The 15790-nt window shown below is 42.2% G+C and overlaps 1 protein-coding gene across 1 annotated transcript in view; it reads left to right on the forward strand.

Moving 5' to 3' along the window:
• Positions 1-15790, forward strand: part of LOC124277864 (polyadenylate-binding protein 8-like) — a 73584-nt gene that overhangs the window by 43864 nt on the left and 13930 nt on the right. The window contains exons 11-16 of the mRNA XM_046713580.1: positions 208-323; positions 5194-5317; positions 6219-6237; positions 8495-8523; positions 13401-13522; positions 15491-15614. Coding sequence (XP_046569536.1) covers positions 208-323; positions 5194-5317; positions 6219-6237; positions 8495-8523; positions 13401-13522; positions 15491-15614 — 534 coding nt within the window. The remainder of the gene's footprint in view (positions 1-207; positions 324-5193; positions 5318-6218; positions 6238-8494; positions 8524-13400; positions 13523-15490; positions 15615-15790) is intronic.

Below are 15790 nucleotides of genomic sequence, written 5' to 3' on the forward strand. Positions count from 1 at the left end.
AAGCATGGGTCGATGAAGACCTAACCCAGGGTTCTAACCCTGATCTTAACGGGTAGCTCACTCTTTCTTACAGAATGCTTTTTCTCTCTCGAATTTGGTTTATCCATTGTCATAGATTGTTTGTATTTAGTTTGGTATAGGTGGAATGGTGATTATGTATATTGTTTTTAGTTATCAGTGAATTTTTATGCATAATTTTCTCTGCAGAAGAACAGCCTGTTCGTGAGCAATATACCCGATGATGTTATTCCCGAAGAACTTACAGAGCACTTCTCCATGTTGGGGGAAATCGTCTCGTGCAAACTCGGTGGCAAACTTAGACAGTAAGCTGGTGCACCAATTCCCCCATCTCTGTAGCCTGCTTTATAGAGGGTTACCTGTTCCCATGGGTTGCTTAATTGTATCATTTTCAAAACTCTTGAAATTTTCAAGTCAAAACAAAAAGTTCAACTATCCCAACTGATATCATGGGGTAACAGTGGGTTATTTAGAAATTCATATACAAAGAATTTATATTTAAAACTTATCCTATCTCACAGTATGCACTTCTCTCTCTTACTTCAACCATGGAGTGGAAACGTGCTGTAATCAGAGTTGAACAAATCTGGCCTTTCTCACCAGATCAGCCCCCACCGCTCCCATTCTCAGACACCTCAGTAGTCCCTGGGAAGCATGCAGGGTGATCAGGCCAGTCACATGACACCCCTCTCTTGTCATTATCTTTCTTGTCGCACACGAGTGTGGACGTATATGAGATTGACAACGATTTTCATATTATCAGCCACTCCAAGTCTCATAGCTACAAGGTGGAGGACAGGAAGTTGGCTAACCTAGACACTACTATTAAATGTACGTTCTTCGGACAAGCTAGATCTCGAGCTATCAACAAAGTTTTAACAACCACTTCCAGAACCCGAAAACAGAGACGGGGATGTTATTGTCAGCACTCATCACACAAAAGAAAGGAGATCTACTACTGGGAAAATTGAAGAATCCTACAAGACGACTATGTTCTACAGGTGTTACGCGAAGGCTTCAAGATTCAAGGCGACACAACCTCTCACTGTCACACCACTGGTGCATCCTTACCCAGTGCTTTAATACATCAAACTAATGGAAGCCTTCGAATCACTACTTGTAGAGATTCTAGATCAACACAGTCTCACACCAGGACTCTACTCTCCAATTTTCTTAGTACCAAAAAAAAACTCAAAGGAAAATTCTGCCTCATTTACAACATGAAGTGCTTCAACCTAGACTAATAAAACCACACAAATTCAGGATGCTCCATCTACCACAGTTGCGACACCTAATCAGACCCAACGATGTTCACGCCAGCATAGATCTTCAAGACACCTATTTGCACATCCCTATATATCCAGACTTGAGGAAGTATCTGCTATTCCTATACTAAGGAAAACATTACTAGTGGAGGGTCCTCCCCTTTGGAATTTCTTCGACCCTGTGGGTATTTACACATGTGACAAAACCCATAGTGGCGTTATCACATCAGAGATGATTTCGCAGCGCCTTCTACCTAGACACCGCCATGCAGGCACATCAACTAGCAGAGCAACTAAGACATCAGCTAGATTTACGATCCAATTACTAACACAACTGGGATGGTTAGCCAAGCGGATGAAAACGGAACTACAACCATCACAGGTACTGCAATTCCTTGAAATCAAGTTTCTCACCTCAAAGAAACACGTTATGGTTCCAGAGGTAGGGTGAGCGAATATACAGACTAGTCTTCACACCGCCTTAATGAACCTCTACAAGATTGGCAGAACTGTTGGGTCTCCTCACATCAGCACAGTCCCTAACATGCAGGGGAAGGCAACAGTTACGTCCGATTCAATGCTTCCTAACACCTCATCTAGACAGCTGGCAGGCGATACCCATTCCTCAGCATCTTAAAGAATATCTACTCTGGTGGACAAACAAACTGAACGTCTTCGACGGGACATATTTATAAGAGCCGGCGTTCAGTATACATCTCTTCATCAATGCATCCCTGCAAGGATGGGGAGCATACTTCAACTAGAAGGTTGCATCAGGAGTTTGGTCACCAAACGAAAGAAGTCTGCACATAAATCAACTAGAATTCAAGGCAGTTATCGAGACAATTCAACATTAGGCACATGTACTGAGAAATCAAGTTCTCATGATCAACACAGACAACTCAACAGTAGCGTATTCCATAACCTACAAGTCTCAACAAGATCAGCGCTTCTACTGCAACTGATGTTTCTACTATTCAACCTAATGGACAATCTCATCTTATGGATAAGAGCTTGCAACTTTCCAGGAGTGAAAAACGTCTTAGACGATGCCTTATCCAGACCAGTCTGACCATCTCCTACGGAATGGATGTTAGAACCGGAACCATTCCAACTGATAACAAGAGATCAAGGTCGTCCTGTCATAGATTTTTTGCAAAACACTTCCACCATCAAATTGCAACATTTGTCCACCTGGGACTAAGATGGGACTTCAAAGCTAAGAATCAACTTCCTGGTCAACCAGATTGTCAATTTCACGTACCAGCATTGTCATCAGTCCTCAGACATCGAGACACAGAGGATTTGCCCCAGTCAGAGCTTTAAAAATCTACTTAGAATTGACTGCTATAAGAAGGATCAAATTTAAGCATCTCCTCATTCCACTATCACCCACCACGACTATTGAAGTCTCTTGAACCACAATCTCATTCTGGATCAGAGCTGTCATTCTACGAGCTTACAAGGCAGCAGGACTGGCTCCACCTAGAGCATCTAACCCACATGAAGTTAGAGCATTAGCATTGATACTTGCACTACATGGGAATTGCTCATTATTATCCATCATGGAAGGCTGGTTTTGGAAATCGGTGTTTGCTAACCACTATCATCGAGACATTGCTACAGAGGACGTTTCAGGCATTCACCACTTGTAGTGGCACAACTACTCACGATTCCAGCCAGATATTGAGAAGCTCACCCTGATGATGCTGACTCGTCAATGATAGGCAACTGGCCCATTGCCACCAGCAGAGAGTCCATGTTCCCGTCTTACTTGATAAGTCAGCACATGTGTGATATAAACCCAGTTGAGTAACAGTCCTTACTTAACATATGGATCTTTCTAAGATAACTAGACATTGTAGAGTGCTAGATAATATAACTAGACATTGTAGAGTGCTAGATTATCTAAAATCGACAAAAAGAAGGGAGATAAGCAATTGTCATGAGTGCCGTTCAATTCAGCACTTCCATTCAGTTCAACAATCTTGGCAATCCCTACCACTTTTGCTATCACTAACAATACGGAGAGCCCTATAAGTTTGGCTATCCCCACCAGTATGGCTTTCCCTCCTAGTTCGGCAATCCCAACCAGTTTGTTGATCCCCCTCCTGGATCGGCAATCCCATTTATCGATGTGAATCATCTTCCACCATCCCCCATCAGGCTGCCTCAGCATTGTATCATCAGACTTTGTCTACTTTTACACAGTAGTCCACATCAGTGATCCCTTCACACGTGGTTTCAGCAGCCCCATCTCAGACTACTTTGGACATTACCTCTATACCTTCACAACATATTATCCCCGAGTCCTGGTATCAAACGCGTCATACCCATGGTCCTCAGGCATTTGACTTTGATGCTGTATTGTGAGCAGTGGCCTCTGCTCTTGGTTGGGACCCACCTCAGACTGTCTCTGCGGGGTTCCAGTTTGTCCTTGTCTGGATGAGGCTGCGGCATCTTCTCTTTGGAGGACGTTTCTTCACTGGAACGCATCAACGTTGTAGAGACAACTCATTTGCTTACTTGGATTGCAGATAAAATGCAGATACTTTGGTGCTGGCAATACTCTGTCAGGGCCTCAATGCGTATATGTTTCCACCACTGGCTTTACTTCCTCAAGTTCAACTGAAGCTACGATTGACTCAGGAGATCACACTGCTTTTGGTCACACATTATTGGCCAGCCAGAAGTTGGTTTGTGAACCTACACGAACTCACCGATCCAAAAACAGTACCACTTCCAGACCGAGACGACGTCCTGATCCACCACACTCTGATCAGCTCCTTTGGTCTCCACAGATGCTCCATCTACACATATAGTGCATATGCATAATTCCTTGATTGCTGACGGTTAGGCTTACTGCAAGATGAAGGGCACCATTTCCACTTCCAGGAAAGGGTTCCTACACTGGCTCCGTATCTTGCAGCTCATCAATACTGTAATAGCCACAGCCTCGGTTGTTAAAGTCTCCAATCCTTACTACACTTGTATAAAGTCAAAGAAGTTCTGGCCACCAGCCCGGGGACCTGTTGGTTGTCCTCAGTCACCTCGCCTTGGATGTCAAACGAGTGTGTTTTGAATGGAAGGGGCATGACAAAGTCTTTTTTAGCCTAAGATGGGACTTCATTGCCAAGAACCAGGTACCCGGAGAGCCAGAGAGACTTTTCATCATTCCACCAGTGTCCACAATTCATGGCCCCCGACAACACTGAAGATATTTCGCTTTGTCGGTTAGAGCATTACAGATGTGACTGGCTGCATCTGAAGACCAACGTAGGCTATGCAAGAGACTATTCATCCCCTTGTCTACAGCTTCGGCAGCAGAAGTCTCACATACAACCCTTGTGTTCTGGCCTCACACTATCTCCGAGATCTATCCGTCACTTATTTTGAGGGCTTACACCAGTTTGGCCCGTTGGTGCTAGCGCAGAAAGTTTCGTCGATCATCAACGCAGATGAAGGAGAAGCCTTCCTTGCGATGGTCATGCTACCTTGCAGTTCAATAATAGATATCGATGTTATCTCTTCGTCTTGTTCTACTTTATCCTAGTGCATACCGTGAGATAGGATAAGTATTATAAATATGCAGTTTATAATTAAAATGTTAAATTGTTCTTACTATTTCGTTTAAAAAACCACAGTTAAATAAAGGTAAGGTCTTGGTCAATATGATCTTCTTCTTTGTGTTAACAAAGTTACTTCCCTTATATTGTCAGCCATGCCTGGATCTGCTGACGTGTTATTCACACCACATATTCACTTTTATATTTGTCCTTGATTAATCAACATCGTAACTTATCTTGTTGCCTTCACTAGTTGTAAATGTCTGAGTCACTTCAACCCTGTTAAGGTGTCATTCAGAAACTCTGTTCAAAGCAGTGTAAAACCCAGCTAACTTTTGTTCTAGGAACAATAACTTTGGCTTCGTTCGCTTCAAAGAACGAGATGATGCTCTGAAAGCTGTGATAATGCCCCACACACTGAAAAACCAGAGGATTTTTGTACATGTGTCAGAGAGGAAGAGCAGCTATGTGAGTATATAGAGTGAGTGAGTATGGATATTTAAGCCGCCTTTAGCAATAGTCCAGCAATATCATGGCAAGGGACATTAGAAATTGGCTTCACACATTTACCCATGTGGGGAATCGAACCAAGGTCTTCAGCGTGACAAGTGGATGTCTCAACCATTATGCTTCCCCACCACCCTGAGTATATACAGCCTTATAGTTGTGTTTGTTTTTCGTTTAAGAGGCACTCTGCATGTTTTTCTTACATGTAACAGACCACAATATAAGTTGTAGCATTGTGATGAGGGGTATACAGGGGGTTTATGTGTCCCGTGTTAAGTTTTAAGACCTAACACGGGACGCATAAAACCCTCTGTACTCCGAATCATAATGCTACAAGCAATTTACCTTACCGAATGTTTAATTCTCTCATTATGTAGATATAACATTAAAACAAACTAAAATTCAATCATATATTTTACTAACATGGTACTGACTATGAACCACTGGTTAACAGTTCATTGACCGCTGTGGATGCATGCTTTTTCCTTGGGGCGGGGTCCAAATGAATTATTCTCTCTCGTAAAGATGTATACCCCGCATGGAACCAATCAGAGATGGACATTCTTACATGAGGTAGAATAAGGAGTTTTATAAATGTTTGCAGATGCCTTAATTTTCTTGTCCCCCTAGAAAAACCTTTCTGTTTAGAGTCAAATGTGAATGGCCTTGAGAATCACCCTCCTGAAAGGCCATGAAAATGACAGCTGTATGCCTGGAAAGGCCCTGAATGGTAGAGGTCCTTATCTGTATGAACCTTGTAACATTCACTCACAAGTGATGTGCCTTTTGCAAGTTACTATAGTAGGGTGTTTAGCTGGGGTTATGGCACATGTAATGGCACACCATCTGTTTTTGTTTGCAGTTGCTGAAAGCTTCTAAAGGTAAGATATCATTGTAACACTTATTTAGAATAGTTAGATTGGCAAGTCTCTAAACCAATGAATAGTTTGTAAAGTACCAACACATGTTTCTTGTTTTTCTTACTTTTAGTACAGAGAGCTCCTGTGTGTCTGGTTTGCAGGTCATGGTAATACAGAGAGATCCCGTGTTCCTGGCTTGCAGGTCATGGTAATACAGAGAGATCCTGTGTCTGGCTTGCAGGTCATGGTAATACAGAGAGATCATGTGTTCCTGTCTTGCAGGCCATGGTAATACAGAGAGCTCCTGTGTCTGGCTTGCAGGTCATGTTGATACAGAGAGCTCCTGTGTTCCTGGCTTGCAGGCCATGGTAATACAGAGAGCTCCTGTATGTTTGGTTTGCAGGCCATGGTAATACAGAGAGCTCCTGTGTCTGGCTTGCAGGCCATGGTAATACAGAGAGCTCCTGTGTCTGGCTTGCAGGTCATGTTGATACAGAGAGCTCGTGTGTTCCTGGTTTGCAGGCCATGGTGATAATGAGAGCTCCTGTGTCTGGCTTGCAGGTCTTGGTAATACAGAGAGCTCCTGTGTTCCTGGCTTGCAGGCCATGGTGATACAGAGGGCTCATGTGTCTGGCTTGCAGGTCATGGTAATACAGAGAGATTCTGTGTTTCTGGCCTGGATACAAAGACATGGTGGGTGGTATTATGTATACTAAGCAGCAAAAGAAATGTCAGTTTGGAATTTTCCTTCACCGAAATGGATAAATGTAAACTCATTTATTGTTTTGATTGTATATTTTTGAGAACATCTCCAACACTTTACCTGAGCAAAGACATTCCTTCCCAAACTCAGAATGGAACCCAGGAAATGGTCTCAAAAACGCAACCTGATTTCTGAGATGTTTTTCATGCAACTGAAGCTGCAAGGACCAGCCCGCTAAAAGATGCACCCCCAAACCTGTCTGAAACATCTACATTACAACGTCAGCAGGATGCCGCGACTCATGACAGCTCAGAGGAACTAGGCGCTAGGAAGACTTGAAGCTGGCCACACTGCACAAGCAGTTGCCAACCACTTCCAGGTCAACGTTCGGACCATCTACAGGCTGCAGCAACGTTTCCAGGCCACTAACACCACAAATGATTGCCCCAATACTGGAAGACCAAGAGTGACCACAAAACGACAAGACCGCCATGTTGTGCGACAGCATGTACAGAATCCCTTCATGCAGGCATCTTAAACAGCATGCCAGACAGTGGGAACACAAGTAAGACCAATCAGTACTGATACAGTACACCGACGTCTTAACAGCGGGAAATTCTATTGCTGTAGACCTTACCGTGGACCTATCCTCACCCTAGTCATCAGCATGAACGTCTACAGTTTGCCCTACAACACGTAAATTGGCGATACAGGCAATGGAGAACTGTTCTGTTCACACCTGAGAGTCGGTACTTCGTATCAACTGCAGATGGCAGAACAAGAATATGGCGATGACGTGGCCAGACCAATGTGTTTTGGATGGAGAGGTGCAAGCGTCATGGTATGGGGTGGAATAGACCTGAACCAGAGAGTGGGTTCTGTGGTGTTCCAACTTCCAGAATGTTGGTCATGGGAGAGGAGGCGGCTACACTGACCAAGCTCTCAGAACCCACGCCATACCACATTTCGCACATCACCGGAACAACATTTTCCAGCATGATAATGCCCAGGCCAGAGCCAGAGCTACACGGGACTTCCTACAGCTGAATGGTGTTAAAAACAATAAAACAAAAACAAACAAAACATTATGCAGTGGTCAGCCCTTAGTCCTGATTTAAACCCAATTGAACATCTTTGGGATGAAATTCAGAGGAGACTGAATAATGTCATACCAAGGCCGACCAGCCGATTTATTGCACCAGGCCTTTCTCAGAGTATGGTTCCAGGTGCCAGTGGCCTTCATCAATCGATTGGTGCACTCCATGCATAGACACTGTGCTGCAGTTATTGCCACTCGTGGTGGTCACACTAGATACTGAAGTCAAGAGTCTGAATGGACTGGAAACGTTCACGTAATGTCTTGGAATTGTGCTGAGTTATTCATTGAGATGTGTCAGGATATTGTACAAAAACAAATGTGTTTGATCAGCTTATTATGTCCATTTCTGTAATGGTACGATTACAGAGCCTATCTAATTTTGAATTCGTACTGACTTTTTTTTTGCTGCTGATTATATTTTACGATGGGTGAAATATAATATGAGATGTTTGAGATGGTGACCTTTTTCTTTCCAGATCCAGACATAATGTCAGCTATTAAAGAGGTATGTTCTCAATGCTCTCTTGACATGTTCAAGCCAAATACACATCTGTTCTTCAACTGTATATATGATCTGTAGGGTGGGGCCGGGCAGCACAACCTTTTGGTGACTTTCACATGAGGTCAAAGTCATGGAGGTCACACTAAGAAACATGGCTGAAATTTGATGTCATTTTGGATTAGTTCTCGAGTTTTTCTGTTAGGCAACATGAGTTTTGTCTTATGTTACTGTCTATTTAACTTTGAAGGATTTGCAAACTGTACCTCTCAGCCTGTATTCAAGGCACATCTGTAACAAGACTTATGACAATTCCTTTTGCCACTATTTAGGGATACCTCGTGACTGAAGTATCAGGCAGCCATAGTCAAGGTCATTAGGCCAAGGAAGTTTTAAGGCACTAAAGGCATAGGACTTTGCTTTGCAGCTTAGGGATCAGATATTATGGAACAAAGGTGAATATGACAGATGTTGATGAAGGTTGTTGGTGCATAATGTATTCAACTCTAGGTGGGTATGCATACTCTATACATCCTGGGCTTATTTCAGGGGATCTACAATACAAGGAAAACATGACATGATTCTGTTTTCACAAAAAGCAAAGTTTTTCATATAACATTCAGGGAGTGAAAAAGTCACCGATATAGGTTTAACAGTGCTTTTAGCAATATATCCATCAATATCACAGCTAAGGACACAAGAAAGGAGAAATGAGGATCATAGTAAGGAACCAGGAACTCATAAGTAAAGTTTGGATGTGTGCTTTTCCTATGTGCTTAATAAACTGCCTAGCGATGAAAGAAACACAGTCTAAAAACTTATGTATATATGTTAGTTTGCATATTTTTAAACTGTATATCTATAATACTTATCCTATCTCATGGAGTGTACTCTCTGTCTTGTATTTGACTGTTGAGTGGAAACAAACTGTAAACAGGTTTTTGGCCCCTCTTGAACCCTTCGTCCGAGCATTCCCCATTGCTCCCATTCCTGGACAAACTGGCAGCCTCCTGAGGAGCATGTAGCATGCTCTCCGGTTGGTCATGTGATTCCCCTGTCTTGCCATTTCTCTTTCTTGTCGCACTTGAGTGCTGATGTGCTGTTTCTGTCTGCTGAGAGCCTATGCAGTCATGGGTAAAGAACACAAGTACTCAAGGAAAAAAAAAGGTCTGTGACAAGTGTAAGAAGAATTTCTCTTCTTCAGACCCCCATCCATCATGAATTGACTGCATAGGCTGTGAGCCTGGATTGCAAGATGCATATTTTGTGAAAAGTTATAAGATGACGACTTTGCGGCCTATCACAAGTTCAGATCCAGGTGGCTATCCAGGGATGGAAAGAAATTAGACGAATTGGGCCCTTCTGCACCCGAGAAATCAAGGACTTCCTACCAAGAAGGCCTATAGGCCACCCGATCGGACTCCTACCTCAGCAAGAATATCAGATGCTTTTTCCATGCATGATTCAACAAGAAGTTTTAGCTGACCCCCAGACCTTCAGTTTCATGTAGAGTGGTGGTAGTTAATGGATCACCAGACCAGCTAGGATCTGTGCTTCCCCGATCTTCACCTACTTCACAGGATTCTAGGTTTACTGGAGATCAGCGATTTCTACCTCTGCAATCAGGATAGGTGATCTTCTCTTCAGCGGCGATCGCGATCAACAATCGGCAAATCTTCCGGGATTGGCGATCTTCTCATCAGCGGTGACTTTCACTGGATCAGCAATCTACCTGGATCTACAGTTGTTCTGCAGTCCTCTCTATATTAGCGAACCCCTTGATCGCCACTCCTCTGTCGTAGAAAGTTATGTCTTAAGTTGGTGATCCCTGCGGTTAGGACATCATCAACTATGCCTTCAGGTTCGTCGAGCCAGAAGAAATCTCCGAATTGGCAGGGATCGCCGAACCTGAGGGCATAGTTGATGATGTCCTAACCAATTCGGAGATTTCTTCTGGATCAGTGATCCATTCTCATGTGGAGCAATCTGTGATCCGTACTATGCAGCCTCAGCCAATTCTACCGGTCTCTTCAGACCACACTTGCCATACACAGCCTCATCTTTATCTCCAGAGATCTTTGATTGCCAAGGGATACTCTAGAAGAGTGGTGGCTGCTAATAACTCCAGCTCATTGAACTTTTACACGGACCTTACATGATGACAAGTGGAAGAAGTTACAAGACTATTGGAGATTGAAGGGCATACTATAGCCTACCACAGCTTCTGCCCATGTTGTTTCTGACTACCTACAACATCTGCGTATGTCTAAGAGATTGGAGGGGTCTAAACTTTCCACTTATCTAGCAGCCATCAACACGGTGATAGCCACAGCTATGGACAATAAGATTTTCACTGTGCCAGAACTCCAGTTCTTGTTGTATTCTAACAAGTTTGCTGACCAAGTTGGCTGACCAAGTTTCTGCCTCCAGCTTGGGGCCTCTCCATCATACTTAAACATCTCATCTCCGACGACTAGGAACTTCGAGATGAGAAGAGTTTTGACTGCATCACCTTCAAGACCTTCTTCCTGGTAGCTTTAGCTACTGCTGCTCATATTTCGGAACTCCACGCTCTGGATGTCAACAGAGTGTGGTTTGAAAGGAGGAGGCACGGCAGAGTTTTTCAGGGCCTTAGATGGGACCATTGCGAAGAACCAACTGCCAGGACAACCGTTTAGATTGTCTATTCTACCCCCATTGTCCACTATCTTCGGACCTGATGACATCGAAGACCTCACCCTCTGTCCAATCAGAGCACTGACAAATCTATGTGGCTGCGTCATAGATTGTGTTAGTGCCTGTTCATCCTGCCCTCAACAGCTACATTGGTGGAGTCTCCCGTATAACACTTGCATTCTGAATGTGATCTACAATCTTAAAGCCTACACGTTCACCGGTCTTTCTTCTCCAGCTGCTTCGAACCCTAATGGCGCTTCATAGCAACTATTCGCTGACTGCCATCACAGAGGGATGTTTCTGGAAATCAGAGACGACCTACACTTCCCACTACCTATGCGACCTATCAGGTACTCTATCAGTTTGGTCCTTTGGTAATGGCGCAGCAACTGTCATCGGATCAACAATGTAGATAGAGGGCCATCCTCTGCGGAGATCGTTTACCTTGTAAATACTGAATAAAGACATTTTTATCCCTTTAATCGTTATCATCACATTGTTAATTTTGCCTCAACCTTGTTAATTAGTCTTCTGTTGTATATATCACCTGTTATCTCCCTGTATCATTCATTCTTGAAAATGATACAAAAACCTGTATCGAAACGTCATGCTCTAGAATTAAAGAAGTTGTCATCCATATATACTTGTTCTATCTAGGCCACTTGTGTACTCTGACGCAATCAGCACGCATGCTAACTTACCTCTACTCTTACGAGCAATCACGTCAGTGAAGTGTGAAAACTGCACTTTGGTGGATTTCAATGCATTTCGCTCCCGGTCAAAACACATCAATGAGGAACTCAATGTTAAAACTGTGAGCTGCCCAGGCGGGGTCTACTTGCCGAGTTCCGTCCTTTTGTCTTGTACAAAAGTGGACTTAAAAGGGGAGTTACATGACCAACCGGAGAGCTGGCTGCATGCTTCCCAGGAGTCTGCCAGGCTGTCCTTCTCCATGAGCAATGGGGAGTGTTCAGGTGAAGGGTTCCACAGAGGCCAGAAACTTTGTTTACAGTTTGTTTTCACTCAACACTCCATGATATAGGATAATTATTATAAATATACAATTTATAGTTAAAATTTTCAATTTTATTAATTTTATCCCTACGAATTAAGTTGAAACTGAAACAGTAAAATGTGTCAAAACAAACGCCATAAACAAGTGTTTTCTTAAAAATGCTTCTGTTGCTGTTATCAGTTCACAAATATGGATAAATTTGGGGTTTATTCACTTACTGGGTTTATTCAGTGACAATGCATGTAGAGAGGAGGTCACTCAATGAACCCAGCAACTGGCTGACATCTCAAGGCCAGTGTGCTTTGCAGAAAGAGTTCCTAGTGATATGTTTGTGAAGATTGTTGTGCTGAATTCAAAAGTTAAAACAATTTTAGGTAGTTGCAGTTTTACTTTCTGAAATTATCTCTGAGCATGTGAACATTTTCACAAAAGTTTTACAGGGTGATAAATGAAAAATGGGCAAATGAACCTTTTTATCCCCCCGACATGTAATGGCATATTTATTTTTCCCGGTTTTCATGGAAATGATTCGGTCTTAGTCCCAAAAGGGAGGGGTGGGCTTCGTTTCCAGAGCATAACTTAAGAACCGTTCAATATTTTTCAGCAAAACTTGGTAGATATATCATACAGAACCTTAAGTGGTGCCTTTTGCTATTTGCAGATTTTTGGCATTTTTATTTTTCCTGGTTTCCATGGAAACAATTCGGACTTAGTCTCAAAAGGGAGGGGTGGGTTTCGTTTCAAGAGCACACCTCGAAAACTTCTTAATATCTCTCAGCAAAACTTGGCAGATATGTGTGACAGATGCCAAAGTGGTGCCTTTTGCTATTTGTCATAATTTGGGCATACTTATTTTTCCCGGTTTCCATGGAAACGATTCGGACTTAGTCCCAAAAGGGAAGGGGTGGGTTTCATTTCTGGTGCACAACTCGAAAAGCGTTCAGTATCCTTCAACAGAACTTGGCAGATATATTAGGCAAATTTTGAAATGGTGCCTTTTGCTATTTTCAGATTTTTGGCATCTATATTTCTCAAGATTTCCATGGAAATGATTTGGACTGTCAGATGATTTGTTCTTTCAAATATGTGGGGGCCGGGGGGATATGTCAGCTCCTGATGACTCTTGTTTAAGCTGACATCGGGCCATAGAAAGTGCCAGTATGTTTTGTATACATGACTTTTATTGTTGCAGAAAGCCCAGAGCTGTTATCTTTATGTGCCCGATATGAATGCATCGACCACCGAAGATCAGCTGTACGAGCACTTCAAGACGTATGGAGGCCTGGCTAGCTGTATGATCATATCGAATGCCGCGTAAGTGCATTTGTCAGCTTTGTTAAGGTAGTGAGTGAGTGAGTTTAGTTTTATGCCACTTTTGGAAATATTCCAGCAATATCATAGCCGAGGACACCAGAAATAGACTTCACACATTGAACCTTTGTGGGGAATCAAACCCGAGTCCTCGAATTAACAAGCAAATGCTTTGACCACTAGGCTACCCTGCCTCCCCTTTGTTAATGAGATATACAGTAAAAAGTAAGTATATGGATTTTTTTATATAGCATGTTAAAACAAGTATCCAAACAAAAAAATCCCAAAGGCAATGTTTGTAACAAAAGAAACCACTGCGACGTGAAAGCATAGTTCTCGTCACATGGCCTGACATCATAGTGGAAACTGTAATTTCATGCTGACGCTTTCTGTGTTGTGTTTGTAGCAACAGGTAATGCAAACATGGAAAAAACATTAAATTTTAGCTCAAAGACCTTAGACATATGGGTATATGTCCTGAACAATATCAGTCAAAACAGTCATGATAGCAAGGAAATTTAAAGTATATTGATTGATAGAAAAATCAGCTGTCAATCTGATGTCACCAGGGATAGATTTAAGAACACAGTCTGGTATTCAACGCTATTTCTAAATAAAAAATGTGAAACAGTTATTCTTGTGTAATATGAGCCTGGTGTAATTGATGCTTATAACTGTCTCAACATTGATCATTGCATTGTCTATATAGAAAACGATTAGCGTGGAGCGAAAGCTAAATTTGATTGCTGAAGAAATGAATGTTGTATGATTGTATTGCCTGGTGATGGTTAAGTTAATACTGCTGTCGAAATAGTTGTAATAAGATACACTTCAGTGTCCGCATTATTGTCAATTAACTTACAACATGCACTCCATCAGTCTGTTAAACTATCTAATGTCGTTGTCCCTGATGTACTGAAAGACACAAACAATGAATATGAATGTCATTGATTGCACTAAATATGCGGAACTTGTTCTAATGTCTCTGAAGGTGTATACCATATTCACTCTTCTCTAACCTAAAACCTGTTTGTCATACAATAATGTATCCTAGTGGATCCAGAGGCAGGACTCTTAAATAACCCCATCCTGTGAAATCCCCAACCAGTAGAATATATCCCTTCGCCACTGAGGATAAAAACAGTTTGTGGGAAAATAAGAAAAGGGAATCTAACTCGTGAATAATCGATAATGAATGTAGAATAATATCTAAACGCTGTTACACCAAAAAAATTTTTATTTATTGGAAAATTCACAACCAAGGCTAATGCATCACAGTTTTTGGGTAAGAGACGACTAATGGGATCAGGTGGTCAGACTCGCTGACTTGGTTGACATATGTCATCGGTTGCCACTTACGCAGATCAATGCTCATGCTGTTGATCACTGGATTGTCTGGTCCAGACTATTGATTTACAGACTGGCGCCATATAACTGGAATATTGTTGAATGTGGCGAAACACTAAACTCACTCACTCACTCAGTCACTGACTCACTTTGGACGTCTGTTTTCGAACAGCAGTAATAAAGCTAAAACAAGTTATTGTGAACACTCACATCATGACTTGTTTTTAAGATAAAGTTAGTTAGTGACATGTTTCACAGTTCTTCATGTGATCAGACAGAAAACTGTGGTTTTCATTTCTCTCGATACTGACATCGTTGTATCCAAACGTTCCTCCTTGCTTAATCGGTCTTTGCACTTTGAAATCTAAATTAAAGACACTTGGTGCTTTCATGTAATGAATTAGTACACCTGCAACTCAACATCCCATTCATGCATCTGGCATGACTGCCGTTTTATTGCTGGAATATTGCAGAGTGTGGACTTGAACAACCAGCCAAAAAAAATAGATATGAGGAGATTAGGTTCCCTGTATTCCTTGTCTGTAGCGGGAACATGTGACCCCTCAGGAAGCCTGTATCCTTTGTTTTGTTACTTTCATTGTTCATTACATTCCTACTTTTCAGACATCCGCATTCTGCCCATTTAGCCTATGCGAACGAAGCTGATGCTGCACGTTGCTTTCATGACGATAATCACTTTGTGAATAATGAGAAATTGACTGTTCTTTGGTCTGACTGGACTAAATGGGTAAGTAAATGTGATTAAAGCTTAATGATGAAGTTGTGTAGAGTTATGTCTGACTACCCAGACTACCAGGATCTGATGATCAGTGCAGTTTAGTGGTCTGATTAATTGAAATAATCGAAGATTGGTCGCAATGAATAAACGACCAAGCAATCGATCATGTTTTCTCATTATCGAAC

This window comes from Haliotis rubra, unplaced genomic scaffold (assembly GCF_003918875.1).
Source record: "Haliotis rubra isolate DU_JTF1 unplaced genomic scaffold, ASM391887v1 Scf229, whole genome shotgun sequence".
Classification (NCBI taxonomy): Eukaryota; Metazoa; Mollusca; class Gastropoda; order Lepetellida; family Haliotidae; genus Haliotis; species Haliotis rubra.